Source organism: Mesocricetus auratus, unplaced genomic scaffold (genome assembly GCF_017639785.1).
Source record: "Mesocricetus auratus isolate SY011 unplaced genomic scaffold, BCM_Maur_2.0 Super-Scaffold_6731, whole genome shotgun sequence".
In the NCBI taxonomy this organism is placed as follows: domain Eukaryota; kingdom Metazoa; phylum Chordata; class Mammalia; order Rodentia; family Cricetidae; genus Mesocricetus; species Mesocricetus auratus.
Genome location: NW_024429185.1, coordinates 12648498 through 12667345, shown reverse-complemented (window position 1 = coordinate 12667345; position 18848 = coordinate 12648498). Strand labels below are relative to the sequence as shown.

Here is an 18848-nt window from a genome sequence, read left to right as displayed (position 1 = left end):
CCACACATTTTCTCTTTTTCCCTATTTATAGAAAATAAAGTATCCTATGAAAGTTTTCCCAAAGGCCATGGGCAAACACATGGAGCTTAACAATTCACCCATTGTAGCCTTTGTTAAACCCTGTCTTTGAAATGTGTGCTCTTTGTTCTTGAGATTCGAAGGACAGCATTTTAAGCTGCTGGATTATAGTACTGACATTTACGCTTGGCTGCCTGAATTGTCTTTTCCAAAGTTGGAATGCTATTAGCTAAACTTTTAATGTTGCTGTCAGATCCCAGTCTGGTAGGCTCTTCTTCTAAAAATTCATTTGGAGGTTATTTCTCTTGCATTCAGTTATGTGATATCGTCTATGCTTTGGACTGCGCATTGTAATTTACTCATTCACAGTCGCCGCTGTGGTCCGTAGAAGGTTAGTGTCATAAGGCAAGAGTGTAAATGTGATTTGTGGTGCCTGTTCTTAAGGAGATCCTATGGGTCTGTATGTGACATTTCCTCAGCATGAAAAAGAAAGAGAACAAGATGGAGGGATAGGAAGAGTGCTTGGCATTCCATGTTCACAGTGGGCGCCATGGGATGCCGGAAGCCCTGGCACATGCCAAAGGAGCAAGGTGAAAGACGGGAGAGTGGGTAGCATTCAATGAACATGATGTGTATGTAACTCTCCAGCTAACCAGTGCCCCTCCACCCACTCAGTCGTCAGCCCATGTCGCCTGGAAGCACTGGTCTCTCCAGCTAGACTGTGAGCATATATGGCCTAGGATTTATTTAGCTTATAGTACTGTTTGTCCCCTGTGTCCCCAGCAGTGTATTCACCAGTTAAAAAATGCTATGTGAAAAAAAGCTAGAAGAGAAAGCGTATGGCATGTAATAGATGGGATTCCCAAATTAACTACTAAGTAATTATTGTCCATCAACCTGGTGCTCTATTTTTTTTTCCTTTTAGCCAAACTAAATGTTTTTATCACTTTTTATTTTAATTTTAAATAGCTTGTTTTACATGTCAATCCCAGTTCCCTCTCCCTCTGCTCCTCCCGCACTCCCCATCCCCCCCCAGCCTCCTACCCTATTGCCAAATCCTTCCACATAGGGGATATCTAGAGTCTGTCATTTCACTCTGGGTAGGGTCCAGGCACTCCCCTAAGAGTCCAGGCTGAGAGAGCATCCCTCTTTGTGCTATAGGCACAGGATGACTGTTTGTATTCCAGGGATAGACTCTGATGCACTGCTCAGGGCCCCATAGGTTGCCCAGGCCTTCTCACTGACACTCACATTTGGGGGGTCCAGATCAGTCCCATGCTGGCCTCCCCGCCGTTGGTCTGGGGTCCAAGAGCTCTCCCCTCAAACTAAATTTTTTTCATGATTTTTTTTTGAATAAAGAATCTTTCTTATGGTCTTTGAACTTCACAATGACATAGGATAACCGTAATAAGGGAGGCTTGGCAGCTTGCTAAGTAAAAGTCCCACATTAAAATTGCAAGTCACTGTGTCGGGTCATCTCAGAGACTCTGAGGAGCCAGGTGCAGAAGCCACCATGTTTTTAGCCAAGTACCTACTGAGATTATTAAAATAGCACTGTAGGGCCCTAGCACAAACAATGCATTTGAAAGTGCAATACCAGCAGGGCCAGTTCTGTTTGGAAACAGCTCTTAGTTTGCACATTAATTTTTTTAACGCATATTTGTTGTAGTCCCCCTAATTGTGAAAAGGACTATGGTTTGCTAGTTGTGACAGCACTATGGCTTGTTTCCCCCTTGTATTTTTTAAGTCCTTCTGCCGTGTTATCTTGTCCTTGGTCTAAGCATTTGCTCTTGCCTAGTCATCAGGAAGGAAAGAGGGAGAGAATGCAGCCTTTGCTCTCCTCATGTTCACTCCAGTGTGATGCCCAAAGAGGTACTCTCCCAATTCTCAGACTGGAGTGCCTACAAAGGGCCCAGGACTGGAAGCCACTGCAATGACTTCTGGTGACAGTGACAATGAATATGGCACTGAGCTACCAAGCTACATTCTCCAAATAGCATCACTTAAAAGGAGACTTAAGAAGCCCGGCTGCTGTAAAGAAAACTTTGTAGGTGGACCCAGTCATTCTTGTTTATCAAGCCAGGCAATATGCAAGGGCTCAGTGTACAAAGAGTTCTCTTGTGCTGAGTAAGTGCTTGCCCCAAAAAGTACACAGCCAATAACAGCGGTTAGAACAAGACCCTGCCTAACCTATCTAAAACCTAGAGCCCTACTCCTGACTGTAGGCCCGCTCCTGGCTGAAGCTCTGCGTCTAGCCACTGTTCTACACTAAACATGTTAACTTATAACCACCCTGATGAAAAGAAACCACAAGTTCAGCCCTGTGAAGAAGACTGCCTCTAGAGTCACAGCAAGGTCTATCATGACTCATACTTTTCACGCTATCTGCCTTGGCCATAAGGTCTGTACTGGTTGGGGGTGTGTGCTGGCTATGCAGAGACAAGGAAGGTGTTAGAATCTCAAGGAAACTGTGGAGAAAATGCTTTTCTTTTTTATGAAAAAAGGGGGGGCCTGGTGACATTATCATCAGTAGTTACCTCTTTGGGCTGATTGTGCTTGAAACTAGTGTCATAATCCCTGCCCTCAGAGAGGTCGTCATTCATTGACCAGACAAACATGCTGAGCATCCTATGAGTCAGAGGCGTAGCAGACACTGCAGATGAATGAGGCAGATGGTATTGTCAGGACGTGTAGGCATAAGGATAAGATCTCAACATCAGTGGAACAGAATAAGAAGTTTTGAAATAGACCCACCCATGTATGATGGCCTTTGACAGCAGGGCAAGTTAAGCCATTGGAGAAAAGATATTCTTCTACAGATTGTACTAAAACAACTTGATGTCCATATGGGGAGATGACCCTTAACCCCTTGGAGCTATGCTCAAAAACACTAGGCTGGATCATAGAATGCTAAAACTGGGAAGTGGCATCCAGGAACTTTAGGTGAGAAAAGCCTTTTAATCTTATTTATTGTTACTGTTGCATAGGCACATAAGGTATGTACCTAAAATGGGTAAGGATTAATGTATGTGAGTTATACTACAGTGAGTTGAATTTTTTTCAGTTCTCTTCAGTTCTCCGTGAGTCTTAGCTAAGACGCAGGCTCCTTATTCTATCTGAGAAGCCCATGTGTGGCCAGAGTCTCTCTTACTCCTTCCCATCCTGTAGTTCTTCCCCTTCCAGGACCCTGCCTTCACTGTCCCTTTTTAACCAGAGTTTCCTTCCCTGGGCCTTGGCATTGATGGTCCTGGCTCAGGGGTCACCTTCTCAGTGAAGTCCTTCCTAACCTCCTAACTCAGGACCAAGCCCATCAGAGTGTGTCTTCCTAAGCATGTGTCATGCATTGGCATTCATATTTTCACATGTACTTACTTATTTTGTGCTTCCCCCATGAGACTGTAAGCCCCATGTATCATAAGTCATCTTTGTGGCCTACTCTTGAATCTCCAAGACTGAGAGTGGAGTCTGCCGACAGCACATCTTCAATAAATATTTTTGAATGTGTAAAAGGATTAAAATTTGAGAGTTTGCAGCATGGAGAGAAGAGAAATGCATAAAGGAATAGCACTGAATGATTTGAGCTTTGGAAGGCTATAGAAATCGGGCAGGGAGCTACAGAAAGAGTGAACTCAGGCAGATTATGCAAAAGACTTCTGACAAGATGATAGTGAAGTTGGAATTGATTCTCACTGCCACTCAGTTTCTCGGAAGAAGCACTTGCAAGGACAAAAAAGATGCAACTCATGTATTTAATTGCATTTTTTGTTTTTAATCAATTTACTCTTACTCTTGTAAATTTTTTCATAATGTATTTTGACCACATTCATCCTCCCTCCCACAACTCCTCCCAAATGCCTACCTTTCCTGCCCACCCAACTTTATTCTCAATTTTTTTTCTTAAAACCATCAAGTCCAACTTGTGCTGACACATTCTTGGCTATGGAACCCATCCACTTGAGCATGGCCAACCTACGCTTACACCCATTTATTGATTTTTCAGTTTTTTCTTGAGAATTTCATATATGAGTATACTGTGTTTATATCATTTCCATCCCTCTCCCCATCAAATTCTTCCTCACAGCGAATTGCTCTCAGATTCATTTCCGCTTCTTCTAAAATTATTGCTACCTACTTGTAAACAATTGGCCGAATCCACTGAGTGTTGCTATATGCTCAACCACTAGGGACTAGATAACCTATCAACAATCTACTGAGGTCGCTGAGGTGGTGTTGCTATATGTCCATGTGTTTGTGGGATCAATCACTAGGGACTAGATAACTCATCAGGGGATTAGTTCCTGGAAAGAACCAGTTCTGCCTCTCTGCAGCTGTTGATTGATGTAGTTCTGCATCTAGGGGTGGGGCCTCATGAAATTTCCTTCATCCTTATTGTCATGTCTACTGGTGGGGTCATCTTCCTTGTAGGCCTTGTTTAGGCAACCATGTTTGTTAAGATTTCATGGGTGCAGCTTCTCTGCTTCCCTATAAAACAGGGTCTCACATCAGGCATCCTGTTTCTCTGGATCATAAAATTTTCCCCCCCTGTGCTCCATGAGAATTTGGTATAGCAGTTATGGTATAGATAGGTAAATTGGGGGTGGCTTGCATACTCTGCATTTTGCCCAGTTAGTAGATCTCTATAGTAGCCTCAGTCTGCTGTCAAAAAAGGTTTCTTTGATGAGGGGTAGGAGTTCCACTTATCTCTGGGTATAAGTCTTTAGAATACAGTTAAAAGTTACATTGATTTAGGATAAGGGAGTAGTAGATTGTCCACTAGGGTCTGTGACATCTCCAGACATGTGTAGGTGGCAGGTTTGCAATACAATCATAGGTTCCATCATAATGAGTAGGCCTTAATTCAAATTAGACAGCTGTTTGATACTTCTAAGATGTAAATACCACTGTTGCACCATTAGGAATATTTTGCTTGGCTAGTCATTGCAGTTATGTGGGGTTTTTTGTTTGTTTCTTGAGAAAGGATGTAGCCTTGGCTGTCCTAGAACTCACTCTGTAAACCAGGCTGGCCTCAGAACTCACAGAATCCACCTGCCTCTGCTTTGGAGTGCTTGGATTAAAGACAGCACTTGAAGCAGTTCTTGAAGCAAAGTCAACAGTATTTGTCTACTGGTGCTCTAGGAAATGAGAATACACATTCAGACTTTCACAGATGATGGGGCCTTGAACAGAGATAATGAATCAAAGAAATAAAGCACGTTTTGAGTATAAAAATGTGTTTGCTTCTGTAATGTTAAATTGAAGTGTCTACAGAATATCCAGCCAGAGATGTCTAGTGGGAAGTTGACCACACTGACCAAAAACTCAGGAAAGGGAACTAAAGAAATGGCCTTGGACACAGTAGGGTCTGGATGTAAATAAAAAGATATAGCATGTAAGGAAATGAGCATAAGATACAAGATGCTTTCCAAAAGGCCAAAAAAATGCATAGTGGGTATTTATGACCTGAAGCACTGGTAGAAGAAACATGATCTCTGCTGTCTTAAGATTAGAGTACCACTGGGTTTAGACACTTGATTCTCAAGCTGATGATGTCATAAGCAGTATGGAAAGACAATAATGAACCAAATGAGTACAGGTAAACAGACTGCCAGATGTCACCAAAGCCTGGCAAGAGCTAGAGATCATACCTTCATTATCATAGTAATTATACAGTTGATCAATTCCTCTCAGAGTCTGCCTCCTGGGTGCAGAAGGATGACAAGCAGTTGGCTTGATCAGGTTCACCTACAAGCTGAAGAAATGTATCATGAGCAAAGAAGACATTGTAGACTGTGGTCTATGTGGTTGGGTGTAAATGAAGCATAAATAAAACATAAAAGTCATGTATGGGAAGAGACTGAAGGAAAACAAAAAAACAAGGGTCAGAAAGCCCACTGAGAAGCAAAAAAAGATCTTCAAGGATGGTAGAGTGTAACTAAAGGTGGTTTATTTAGAACCTGAGAATTCCTTGGAACTTCAGAATTTAGAATCTGGAGTCTGGGTGTGACTTGGAAGAGTAGTGGATGCAATGGAGGCTAAAGGAGCAAGTAGAAGTTAGACCTTAGACACAGAGGAACCCATCATGTTACTCTCCATATCCTGATGATGTTAGCCAGCCATGGGAGGGCAAATGAAGATCAAAACCAGGGAATTCAGTGAGTGGCTGTTAGCAAGTAGGTAACAGTAACACAGACGAGACGGGATGGTATGTGCAGTTCATAGCAATGGGGAAGTTCGGTGAGGTGTGGGAGCTATAATGAGGGTAATGAGAACACCAGACTGATTCTGAGGAGTCCTTCCTAAGGCTGGCAGAGTCTGAGCTGGGACCAGTGGAATGCCCTGGAAGACATGTACCTTGAAAAGGAAGAAGGAGCCACCAGGTTATTGTGAAAACAGTGAGCAGGGTAGAAGGAATCTTGTAAATACTAAAAAAAATACTAAAAAAAAGTGTAAATTGAGAAGGAATGTAAAATTAAGAAGTATTGTAAATTAACAAGTACAGTACTATTCGGGAGTGGTGATGCATGTCTACAATCCCAGCACTTAGGAGGCAGAGGCAGGAGAATCAGAAGTTTGTGACTATCTTCAGCAACACAGCAAATCTGCAGCCAGACTGGGCTCTATGAGATCCTATCTCAATAACCACCAGCAAAAGACAAAAGCAAAAACAAAACAGACATCAATTTAGCATAAGGAATGTATTTGATCTGACGGTTTTAATGCAGAAACGTAGATGTATACTGTTAAGATTTCAGTCATTATAAAATTAATATTGGTGCACCAGAATAATTGTTTTATTTAAGGGTGATACAGGCTTATTTTATTATACCTTATGCCTTAGAAGATTGCTGTTACTTTATGTTTTATTTAAGGTACCAAAGTTAATGTTTGCATGTATGTGTTTTTTCTTTTTAAACAGATTCTTGATCAAGTACCTACTCCATGGATCCAGGACAGGTTCATCCCATGGCCTGCTCTGAACAGGATACAGTCTGATAGAAGATTCCATCGGCAAACCATCTCTTGCCTTACGGAACAAGCAGAGAAGATGGACCTACTGAAGAACCATCTGACTGTGTGCTTACCACCTTCTGTGCCCTTTTTAATCCTAGTATCCACTCTGGCAACTGCTAAGAGTGTGACCAACAGCACTTTAAATGGCACTGACGAGGAATTGGGCTCTGTGCCTGTAATCATTGCCAAAATGGACCATATCATAGTCAAGGAGGGGAACAGTGCCTTGATTAACTGCAGTGTTCATGGCGTCCCTGACCTATCATTTAAGTGGTTTAATTCTGTTGGCAAACTGCTGAAAGAAGGCGACGATGACAAGGAGAGAGGAGGAGGTAGGTGTTGTAATTTAAGAAAAGTGACCCACATAAGAGAGAGACACCATGTAACAGGGTTCAAACAAATGTGCTCTTAGTGGCTGCAGCTGAGGGCGTATCCTGTCAGAACCCCAAGGACAGGCCAGTGCAGATGCCTGAATACTAACAGTAGGTTTCAAAGTCCTGTCTGTTGTCATAAATTATAAACAGGGACTTAAAAACCCATACGCTAATGTTAGTTGTCCTCATCCAGGTCACTCAAACTTCCTTTCTGTCTTTTGCAAAGGCATAAGAAAAACCATATCCTCTTAAGGTCTCAAGGAGTAATTAATTCATTTTTTCCCATTCTTTGTCTTGGAAGACAAAGGGCAAACAGTGATGTGTTTGGAAATGCCTCTTAGAGCGTTATGCTATTAATGTACTCAAGACATTCTAGAGCTTATGGTATATTCCCTAAGTATATGTTCCATTTATAAAACATGTGTTTCGTGTCCTGGGATTGGTTCCAATAAGCAGTGGAGCAGTTGTGTGTCATTAAATGTCAGTTTAACATATTTACTGTGGATTTACCAACTAGCCTTCCTAAAGAAATGTCTACACAAACTCTCAGCCACCTGCAGAGCCCATTCCATGCTCCTGACCTGGCTAAAGTCAGGGGTGAGAAGGAGCCTGGGATTCTGGGGCAGCAGGTGAGACACTGGCATTTAGTGAAGGAATTTTTTTACTAAAAGGTATGAATCCTCTTCTGAAGCCCTGAGCTTCCTTCTCCAGAAACTGCATGCAGAGACAGGCTTTGAGAATCTCCTCTTCTTGCTAAAGATGTGTGAGGTAACTGTGTGACAATCCAGGCATGCTCTGAGCGGTGCGAAGGACTTAATCTGCTGGGCTTGCTCTTGACTATAATGAAGTAGGGCACTGGAGGCAGGAGAATATGAAGCAGCCCCCTTCCCTCCCTCCTTTGCATTACCCTCCCCACTCCTTAGCCCTCCAACCAATGAACAATCCTCCAAAGAGTTTCTGCTCCAGAAAAAAAAAAACCCTACATACTTAATCTCTTCCCCTCGTGTTATCTTAATTGCTTTGCAAACAGAGAAAGTCAAATGCTTTGCATTTGCTTAGGAGGTTCTTACACACTTCTCTTTCACAGTTTTGTTCCCAGTGGGGAAGGCTGCTAGAAGTCCAACTGCCTGGAACGTGTTCCCTGGCTGTCATGCTACTGCTGATATTATTTTGCTTAGCATGACTACACTGTATAGTATAGCCACTTCCCTTCAATCAAAATATTATATATTATAAATCATATGTGTGTTTAACCCAAGCAAAGGATAGTTATTCCCCCAACAACTCAAATCGCGCTGTCATGGGAATTCTAACGTAGAGTGGACTTTCCACACATAACAGTTTCCTTTATGGAAATCTGTCTGAGGTCCTGCTGTCAGTTAAGTGCTTGTGACTAGACCCTTTACTGCTGACAGTGGAGAAATGAGAAACACGACTCCGTTCCACAACCGTAAGTCAAAAGGATGACATCACAGTAGGGAAGGGAGGACAGTGCCATGGTGACACACATGCAGACCTTAGCAGGTCTTTCTGCAGGGCTGAACTGAGAGGATCAAGAACCCTAGACTCGCATCCACCTCTCACACGGACCCGGAAGCGAGGGTCACGCCTGGGTGTTTAAAGATGAGTCCTCGAGAGGAAGAAAACTATGGCAACAATGTGACGCCGGAGTCTGAATTTCAGTGACATCATTTTGAATGTTATTCTAAAGTTGTACCCTCCTGCTTCAGAGAGATACACAATGCCTTCACTGAGAAAGTCTTTGGAAGCGTGGAGTCAGTCTCTGCAAGCAGACACGCAGGCTTGCCTTCTTCATCAGTAAAAGGTGGCTGGGATGTACTAGAAGGTGCTTGTATTTGCTTTCGTTTTATTTTGCTTGTGGAAGCTCAAGTGGCCCTATTAGAATACTCCGTCCGTAGACTTGCTCAAGTGGCCCTATTAGAATACTCCGTCCATAGACTCCACTCCACCAGCAGCCTGAGAATTGCAGCATCAGAATCCACAGCTCACATCCTCTCTGTAGACTTGCCGATAAATCAGTTAGCTGTTTTACATAACGTCAAAGGAGATGCATTTTTCAATTTCTAAAAAGAACACATGATACCAGGACTTGATGTCCCAGCTCAGCTTTTGTAATTGCAGTGCGTGACAATAGTCATCTCAGAGCGTAAGTCACATGGGGAAATGTAGCATGAGTTAAGGTTTCTGTTTTCAAGCCAGAAGTTTAAAACAAGCAATATCCATTTGCAACTGAACAAAGGGTGAGGGAATCACATAATACACGGGGACTGCTTAAGGCAAATGAATGGACTTCAGATTATCTTCATTAACAACTATTGCACATCAGCCTGTGATATGTGTAACTTCTAATCATTGTGATAAGCGGATAAGTGAGGTGTTATCTATCCTCATGGATGCAGCAGAAGTCATGGGGCTGGAAAAGACATTATGCAAATGTTACATCATGCAAAGACAGTTGGAATTGCTTTGTCTGCGTCAGACCGATGTCTGCTAACCTCAAGGTTTCAACGGATGAGAAATACATGGAGCATCTTAACACAGCTGGAGTGAGTGGGAAGAATTCCTTCATGGAAGAGGCTTTTTAGCCACTATCATCCTAGTGAGAGTCAAGATTTTTGCCGCAGGGTGCATGTTGTCATGCATGTGTCACACATGCGTTCAAAGTCATAGGTCAGTTTGCTCACAGGAGCTGATTACCATTGAGTTCAGGGTTAGCCTGGAAAGAAACAATTTCATATCTTGTTTATGCTGGAAAAGTGAGATAGCTCTTCTGCATGGTGGCCCCACCTGTGCTAGGAAGAATGGGGACACTGCGGGTCCTGATAGTCGCAGCTGCTGGCTTGTATGGCTTTCCTGATTTTCCTCAGTTCATTCCCACGGGATCAGGGAAGCATCATATGTAATCCATACGGCTTTGAAATTCACTAAAAGAGTGTTTCGGATGGTCCCACCAACCGTGTTCCAGAACTCATTCAGAATTCAGGCATGCAGGAGTGCAAACAGACAGAAGTGCACTGTTTTCAGTTTTCCTTCTGTCGACTTGTCTGGGAAGTGTTATGAAAAGTCCCCAGTTATTGCAGACACACTAATTATCACATTATTTCATGGTGCTTTCTTATTGCAATGTTAAAATGTTTAAATTCACCTTAGTACCTCCATCCGAGAAGTAACAAGCGTTTCAAGAAAGTTGACTATTGCAAGACCCTGGCTGTTGGAGATGACGAATTCTCCCTTTAAAGCCCTTTCCTTAAAATGTACTTTTGGTGTGGAAATGTTTTGCACATGATTCTGTCTCCAAAAACAATTAAAAATTGTCTTGACTTGACCATGCAGGAGAAAACTGGCCAGAGCTGTCTTTACATTGCTCCACTATTCCACAGATTCTTTTAATAGACTGGGAATGCCAGTTCTGCAGAGGGAAGTCAGCCAGGTTTCCAAAGTACCATTTTGTTCCTCTTTGCTTTATCAAACACACATGAACACATTCATGCACACGCACAGAAGCACACAGGCATGCACACACACACACACACATACATGAACAGGCATACATATGTATGCACAAATATACACACATGTTCACCCATGCTACATACAATGTATAGGGAACATTAGGGAACCAGTTCTCACAGTATTAAATTTAAATCACTCTTTACTGTCAGTGTAAAGCAGGAAATCTATAAAAACCTCCACAGATTCCTCATTTAGTACATTAAATGCTTGAGAATCTAAGAATACTCCCAAAGGCATTAAACCTTTATGCAATTGCAGTGGCGAGTTCTTCTAAGCCCCTGTTTTCTCTTCTGTAAACCAGAGAGAATCTTTCTTTACTACCAAGATAACTTGCAAGTCTTAAATAAACACTTGTCTGTTGAATGCTTGGCATGGTACCTAGAACTTACCAAGCTCACAGTAAATGACAGCTGCTATTTTTGTTAGTATTCTATTCTGTCCTCACAAAAGTATATTTGAAGTGCTAAAATCCCCATTTCCTAATATAGTCTTATAACACAAAGAATATTTGGATAATTTCTCTTTTTTTTGTTTTTGTTTTCAACCTCAAAAAATTGCTCTTTGGTGAGATGGTTCAGCGGTTAAATGCACTGACTGCTCTTACAAGAGGCTATATTAGATTCCCAGCACCCACACAGTGGCTTTCAAACATCATAACTCTACTTCCAGAGGATCCAATGCCCTTTGGTATTTTCTGCATGCACTAGGCATCCACGAGGTACATGTACATACATGCAGGCACAACACTCACACACTTTAACAAAACTAAACGACCCTTTTGGCCAGCAAGGCAGCACAGTCTATAAAAGCACTTGTCTTGCAAACCAGACAGCTTGAGTTTGAGACTCTGAAACCCAAAGTGGAAGCAGATAGAACCAACTCAAGGATGTCTTCTCTGACCTCCACACATGCCCCGTGACACATCCACTAATAATAACCGTATTTTTTCAGTACGTGCAAAAAATTAGCATTCCCTTAAATGCTATTTGAAATTTCATATTATTTCAAAATAATCTTCAGGCAACATAGCAGCCGTTGACTTTTGTGTACATGGGACGTTTGATGCCTGATGCTCTCCTCCTGCTACACCCAAAATATCTGGAAATTACCACGTATATTCTGTGCAGAGTAAACTTTCCATTTAGATTTTATGTGTATAGCTGTTCAAGTCCTACCACTGCCAAGAGTCCATGTGGCCAATTCTGAGACAAGTTTGCTTCTCATAACTGGGATCTATAGGGGAGCCCCACTGTCATTGTCTAATAAACAAGACTCAAGGATGCTGCTAAAAAGCCTACACCTAACAGCATAGGTCTCACAACAAAACAGAATCACCCAGATCCACAGGCCACCGTGCCACTATTGGTCTTACCCAAAGAGATACACACACACACACACACACACACACACACACACACACACACACACACTAAAGAAACCTTCTGAAGTTGATCTTTGAGTCAGGTCTTCAAACCCTTAATATATTTTTCTCCAAAAAAGCACATCAGTTAATGGTATTTAGGTTCATTTTCAAGATTGGTCCACATTAAAGTTAACCACCACCATTTGCATGTTTCTTTAGTGAATTGTGCTTCATTTGGGATGTAAGCCCGGACAGCTACAGTCTTAGCCATGAGGAGACTCTTTCAGATCCATCTAACATAAGAATGACAGCTGAGATTCCCCCAAGTGGAAGTCACTTTTACGAAGCAAGTGTATTGTGCTCCTGCATTGGATGACTGGGTGTAGCTACTCTCAGAAAAGCCTGTGGGGAGCATGCATTGAATGACATGCACAGCACTTTTGTTAAAAATCAAGATTATCATATCAAATTAGCAAGAGGATCGGGGGTTTTTCCCCCTTTGCCAGGATATAAAGGCAGCAGACTTTTTTTCAGATGTTTACTCCTCTCAGCAGAACAGAAGAGCAGGCTTGAACAGCCAAACCCTTCCATCCACCCAACCTCCCTGCACCGAAAGCTGAGCTCTCATCCCAAGCCACCATTGCTCCTTGCCATGCTGGTTAGAACTGACCCAGCACTCTCTGAAGAGGACACTTAAGGAAGATTGAGGGGTGGGGATAAGAGCACCAGAGGGTTTGCAGCTTGCAGAGTTTGTATCTCGACTCATAGTGCCTTCAAGGGTCTGTCATCTGTCACAGAAGCCTTGGAACAGATGCAGCCATGCAGCGCTAAATTTGTTTTCAATTATATTTTGTAGAGAGGCATGGGATCCTTTCTTCTAGGCAGTCTGGATTTCACACAGCAGAAAACAAGTGTCACATTTATAGGCACAAACGCAGGCATTGTATGCTCCCTTGCAGTGTCAGTGTAATGTGATTCTCATTCAAAAGGCTGTCTTCTTATGTTTGCATAAGCGTGCGTTTGCATGCTCACCACCTGATCATTTTCATGTAGATTGGTTTCAAAAAACAGCATGCTAATTTTGTCAGATTGAACCCTCCTCCTTGCAAGGTGGGGGTGGGTGAAGCTTAAGAGAACAGGTACCCAGGGAGACTGGGAGCAGAGTTTTAATCGGTTTGCCCTACTTCCTGGGGATAGAGAGGAGCCTCATGTCAGCTGGCCCGTGCCTACTTTCAGAGTGAAGCTGCTGAGGAAGAAACTCTTCTTCCTTCAGATACATAACCTATGGACAGTCTGAGAGCATAGTGTCTCTCTTTAATGCTCAGCCTTGGGGGAAGCAGGAAAGCTGTGGGACTGGTGTTTGGGCATTAGCTGTGGGTGGAGGACCTTGGCTGTGACCCACCCACTGGATCTTCATAGGTGACATCCTCACTTCCCTTGTTGATGGTGTTCATTTCCATGCAGTAACAATTTGACCAGAAGTTGCCTGCGGAAGTGCCGGATGGTTTGATGGTGCCATGTGTTGGTTTCGGATTGAGTCATGATAGGTAGTGCCTGTATTGTAGGGTTCCTTGTGCTTACAGGTTTAACTCCAGTCACACAGTTCTGTTGCTCTCATTGCCAGAAAAGAAGGTCTACTGTCCTACTGGTGTGACACTGTGATGTAACTCATGCGCAGGCCTTCGTGCCAGGATCATGGTCCTAGGCCCATCACCTTCCTGCCTTGGAACCAAGTTGTAGCTTCTCCTAGAGACAGCTAAAAAGGAAGGAGGAGAATTCTAGGAGGAGATGTAATCTGAGCAGGATATATTATTATTAGTATTATTATTATTATTATTATGAATTTTTTCATTGCCTTGATTTTTTTTGTCACATTCATTAATGTTTACCCTTTGGTCAAGGGGCTTGCCTTATCTGATACATGTCAAGAAGTCTAGAGGAAGATGATGCATCCAAAAGCTTATCCAACCAGTTTAGCCTACCTGCCATGTGGGGAATGTCCTTCCCCACATTCTGAGCAATGAAATTTACAGTCATTGCCCCCCTTTATTTTGGCAACAGGAAAAGTGAAAGTTAATGTTTTAAAACAAGGCTTTGATCCCTTTAAGTTTAATGATGATTTATTTAGTCAGTCCTGGCCAGAGAACTCAGACACTACTTCTGGGCCTTGTTTCTTATAAATTGTTTATATATATATAAACAATTTATAAGAATTATAATATATATATATATTTCCTTATTCTTCTTTTAGATTTTGTCTTAACTCATAAGGGTTTTTTGTTGTTTATTTGGGGTTTTTATTGTGTCATTTTGTTTCAGTTGTCTCAAAAGCATTTGTCAAATATTCTAGAATTTTCTCTCAGTCTATAACTTCCTTCTAACTTTTCTGATATAAGTTTTTATGACTCAAAATATGTTCATTTGGTGGAAAATGTAATCCACCAACATTTTCCTTTATAGTTTCTGAAATTCTTTAAAAAGCCTAGAAAGGGCCTCTCTTCCCCCCAGGTTACAAAAGTTTTATGTCCTCAATTAATTTCAAAATTTTAATTTTATGTCTTAAGAATGCTGGAATGGATTTTTATTTATTACATAAAACAGATTTACATGCCGTCTTTCCCATGTCCAGTCAGCCCAAAGGACTTTCTCCACTGATCTGAAATGCCTGCTTACTCACTCCTAAATCTCTTAGTTCTTTCTAATCTGGATTTTCTGATTTCCATCTCTGACTCACTCAGGGTTAGAGATGACCATTTAAAACATGAGACGGGCCATGAGGGTGAAGTCAGGCAGGGGACTCCAGAGTGAGGAGAGCTGTGGTCTCGGCAGAGAGAAAGTGATAGGAAGATTCTGTTAGAAGAAATGTGCACATTGTGTCTGGAAAAGTCAGTTAAAATGAGACCCAAAAGCTGAGAGGGCCCGGTGCTCTTCCTCTGCTGTGTGTTAGTCAGGAGGCCCCTGCACGCTGGCCTGGATTCCTTTCAAGCCTGTCTCCATCCGTGCCCTGCGATTTTATACATGTTTGTCAGCTCAGCAGCTCACGCTGTGTTGTCTCTTGCTTCCTGCACCACCCCCCACTGGCCCTAAGAGTCTCCTCTCTGTTCTTTCATCCCTCTTCCCACCTGCTGCCCTCCCCTCCTCCACACGCCATTGCACTTGGCACGCAGGACTAGAGCTGACTGTCTGTTGGAGTCTTGTCCCCACGGGGACTGGCTGATTTTTGTAGTCAGGAATCTGTGTCTTACTCATCTTTGTATTCTCATCATCTAGTATGGTGCCTGGTACACAGACAATTTATTCAATGCTATCTGTTGACTGAATGGGTGTGCGAGCTAACAGAGATGGCTGCCCTTCTGAAAATGTCAGCCTTGTTGTGGGGCCCAGCACACAGCCTGCCGCACAGCTCAAAGCCCACATCCCTTCGCTCTTCTGTTTGCAAAGGAGAGGTTGTCACAACGCAGTTCATTCACATGGGAGAGATGTGTCCGCGTGCCTCGAGTTCCTGGGGGAAGACAGTGGCAGCTTGCTAGGTGGCCACTACTCTGCGATAATGAATGTGTCTGTGTCTTAGCCCGAGGCCTCAGAGATGCTGTCGCTTTGCAAAGCAGCACAGGGAAGAAAGAGTGGAGAGAAGGAATTTGGAATGTGAAGGTAGGGGCTACAACCCGAGCAAGATGCAGAAAGTGGGTAAGAGGAGGAACGCAAATGAGTGCCGGGAAAAGCTTGCCATTCGGCCTCGTGGCATTTTCAGCAGGTAAAGTAGTCATTAACAGCCCGCCCCTTTTATTGCCTTCCAAAGCACTACTGGCCGAGCTGTCTTGGCTTCAACTGCTGACACTTCAGGTTTTTGTTCGCACTGAAGTGCTCCAGCTTCATGAAAATTCAGCGCGTCGCCCTGACGTTCCTACCAGCTACAGTTGAAACCACTCAGCAGCAGCCTGCTTCATATTCATAGCAATGACAATTTCCTGTGACCGGCACTGTGGGTGTTCTTACATCTTTCAATGTCCCACAGCCAATGTTGGGAGCCTTCCAGGATAGATCTCAGGGAAGGGCATTCTCACAGGCATAGGTGGATAGACCCTTATAGCACAGACAGGATGCACCCCATGTTTCCACGGGGGCGGAGGGAGGTATACCCTGTGGAGATGTTTCTTGAGCCTAGACCAACCTGATGGTTGAAAACCACCAAGCATAATTCATGGCATCTTCCTGGTTTTCAGGTCTCTCTGTGTTAATAGATCATGTACATATCTATTTTCCACTAATGAGAAGGGAAAAGAGTGAACTTAGCAGCCAAGGGAAAGAAACAGATACAGATAAACCTAGCCTTTGAGATCAGAGGATCAGAACTTCAGTCCATCTGACATGGAAGGTGTGCGTGCGTGCGTGGGTGTTTATAGGTTTCTACTATTCTGACTTGCTTTGCAGTCTGGTAACAGAGTGTTAATCTAGATCATGTGTTCATTTTAATGTACGACACATGGGCAGAACCCTGAGTTTCAATGATATTAGTGAAAGCCATAAAACAAACATGCTGTTGGTTTCAAGAACTGAATTGATGTGTCATTGTCCTCCTAGGCTGGAAAAAAAAATCGCTGGCAGAGGGTGGTAATCTGTTATTTAACTAAAATGGTGGTTTAAAAAAACTACTTGAGGATCATAGTATATGTATTTATATATTTGTTTTGCCTTACAGTTAAGTCACAATATTCACTTCACACATAGGTGTTTAGGCTTCAAACTTTAAAAGCAAAACAAGAGATGGCTCAGCAGGTAAGGGGATTCACTGCTCTTGCAACCCAGGCTTGGTTCCCAGCACCCACACTATGGCTCACAGCCATCTGTAACTCCAGTTCCACGGCCCTCAACCCCCTTTCTGGCCTCCTTGTGCTCAGGCATGCGCACTGGACATATAAACTTATACAGTTTCATACACCTATACATGAATAAAAAGCTTTTTGTAAAAAGTAAATGAGATTTTTTTTTGTGCTAGAGAAAGCGTTTAAGAGACATTAGTTTAAGGAATTATAGTTCTGAGCTAGGAACCATAATTTATTTGTAAGTAATCACTTGTCTGCTAAAAGGCCAGTTTCCCAGGATGAACTTCAGTTATCAATCAGTACACCAACTTGTATTTTACACCACGGTGTGTGCCTTTTGTCAACACAGTAAGACACTTTCAAAGTGTCTGCATGTCTGACTTTAACTGCTTGGCCTCAAGTTAGACAAGCGGGAGTCGATAGAAAATTTAACGTATGTCTAGGATAAGTATAAAGGTCAAATTCACTGGAGGCAAACACCTGTTCCTTGTAGCTAATGTGTGTTTTTTCATTTTCTTTTTCTGTGACAGTGGGTAGTATTCAAGCATGGGGAGAAAGCTTCTGTCCCTATTTGATGTTCTCCTGAGTTCTTGTTTCCCAAGTGCACACCGTTCCAGCCTTGGGTTTATAATAGTTTCTCAGGTAATGGGTGGAGCAAGGCATTGGACTGCAGAGAACCAAATTCTTGTTTCTCCCTCTCTTCCATCCTATCCTATTTCCAGCAGAAGGAAGGCAGGTATGAGAACACTTTCCAAGGCTAGTCTCTGAAACCCAGAACCTTCCACGTAGAATAAACTGTACATCTATGGGGGTATTTCCCCCCATGCCTGCTGTAGTCTACATGAAACATGCACGTTATGAGAAAATAAACTGATAATGCGGTTTCCCTGGCCTCTTGTCATTGTATATGCAGCTAACTCTGCAGCAGAAGGATTAAAATTCATGCTCAGGGAATAAAGGCTTGCCTGAGCTGCATCGGAATGGAAATTATCACAGGCCACATGCTGGGTTTGTCTGTTCCCACACTTACTAGGAACTGAAATGGCTAGACTCTAAGTCAGAGCTTTCTACTCTTAGGGGAAGTACACTAGCCAGGTTGTCAGAGAGGGTTAGTGTAGGACACCAGGAATCACTCTTCACACGTGTTCTTCCAGAAGACAAAGAAATGTGACAGCACCTGAGTGGAGGCCTCCTGCCAGAGTTACAGCAGTGGGCAACGGGGAGGTGCTGTAACCCCAGGAAAGTACCGCATTGGTGCTTCTCACTGTTGGCTGAGAAGACATCAGGTCTTCACCTCATACAGCAGCCCATTGAGACCCCCAACGGTTTATGAGCTCTGAAACTGGGCAGTTCTGGGGCTTGAACTCAGGCCTTGTGAATGTGAGGCAAGTGCTCTGCCATTGGGAGTAATTGAGCTCCTCTGAGGCTCATCAAACTTTGAATTGCAAATAAGCCACTACCCTGTTGGGGAGAGACAGGCGATCTGGGCACATGGTTGTAATAGACACTAACACTTAAATGACCCCACCTCTCAGGGAGCTCCTCCGTTTGGCTCAGAGGGTAAGATGCCTTTTATGAAAAACTGCCCATTCCTTACAACTTCCAAGACACTTAGCTTGGAGTTTCATTGCTCTCTGGGAGACAATATAGATGGGTATTATGATTTAATTTCCAACTCTGATCCAATACTTGGAAACCAAACCTGGTATCCTATTTCACAGAAAT

At 43.0% G+C, this 18848-nt stretch overlaps 1 protein-coding gene across 5 annotated transcripts in view; it reads left to right on the top strand.

Moving 5' to 3' along the window:
* The window catches only part of Mfap3l (microfibril associated protein 3 like), a 45321-nt gene that overhangs the window by 20249 nt on the left and 6224 nt on the right, over window positions 1-18848 (top strand). Inside the window, exons 1-3 of one of the 5 annotated variants that reach the window (XM_040742261.1) lie at window positions 6012-6170; window positions 6935-7361; window positions 15872-16054. In XM_040742261.1, the coding sequence (XP_040598195.1) occupies window positions 7064-7361; window positions 15872-16054 (481 nt within the window). In that variant the 5' untranslated portion in view covers window positions 6012-6170; window positions 6935-7063. Of the gene's footprint in view, window positions 1-6011; window positions 6221-6934; window positions 7362-15871; window positions 16055-18848 lie in introns of those variants that run through there. The other 4 variants (XM_040742260.1, XM_040742258.1, XM_040742259.1 and 1 more) reach the window with 4 other exon arrangements.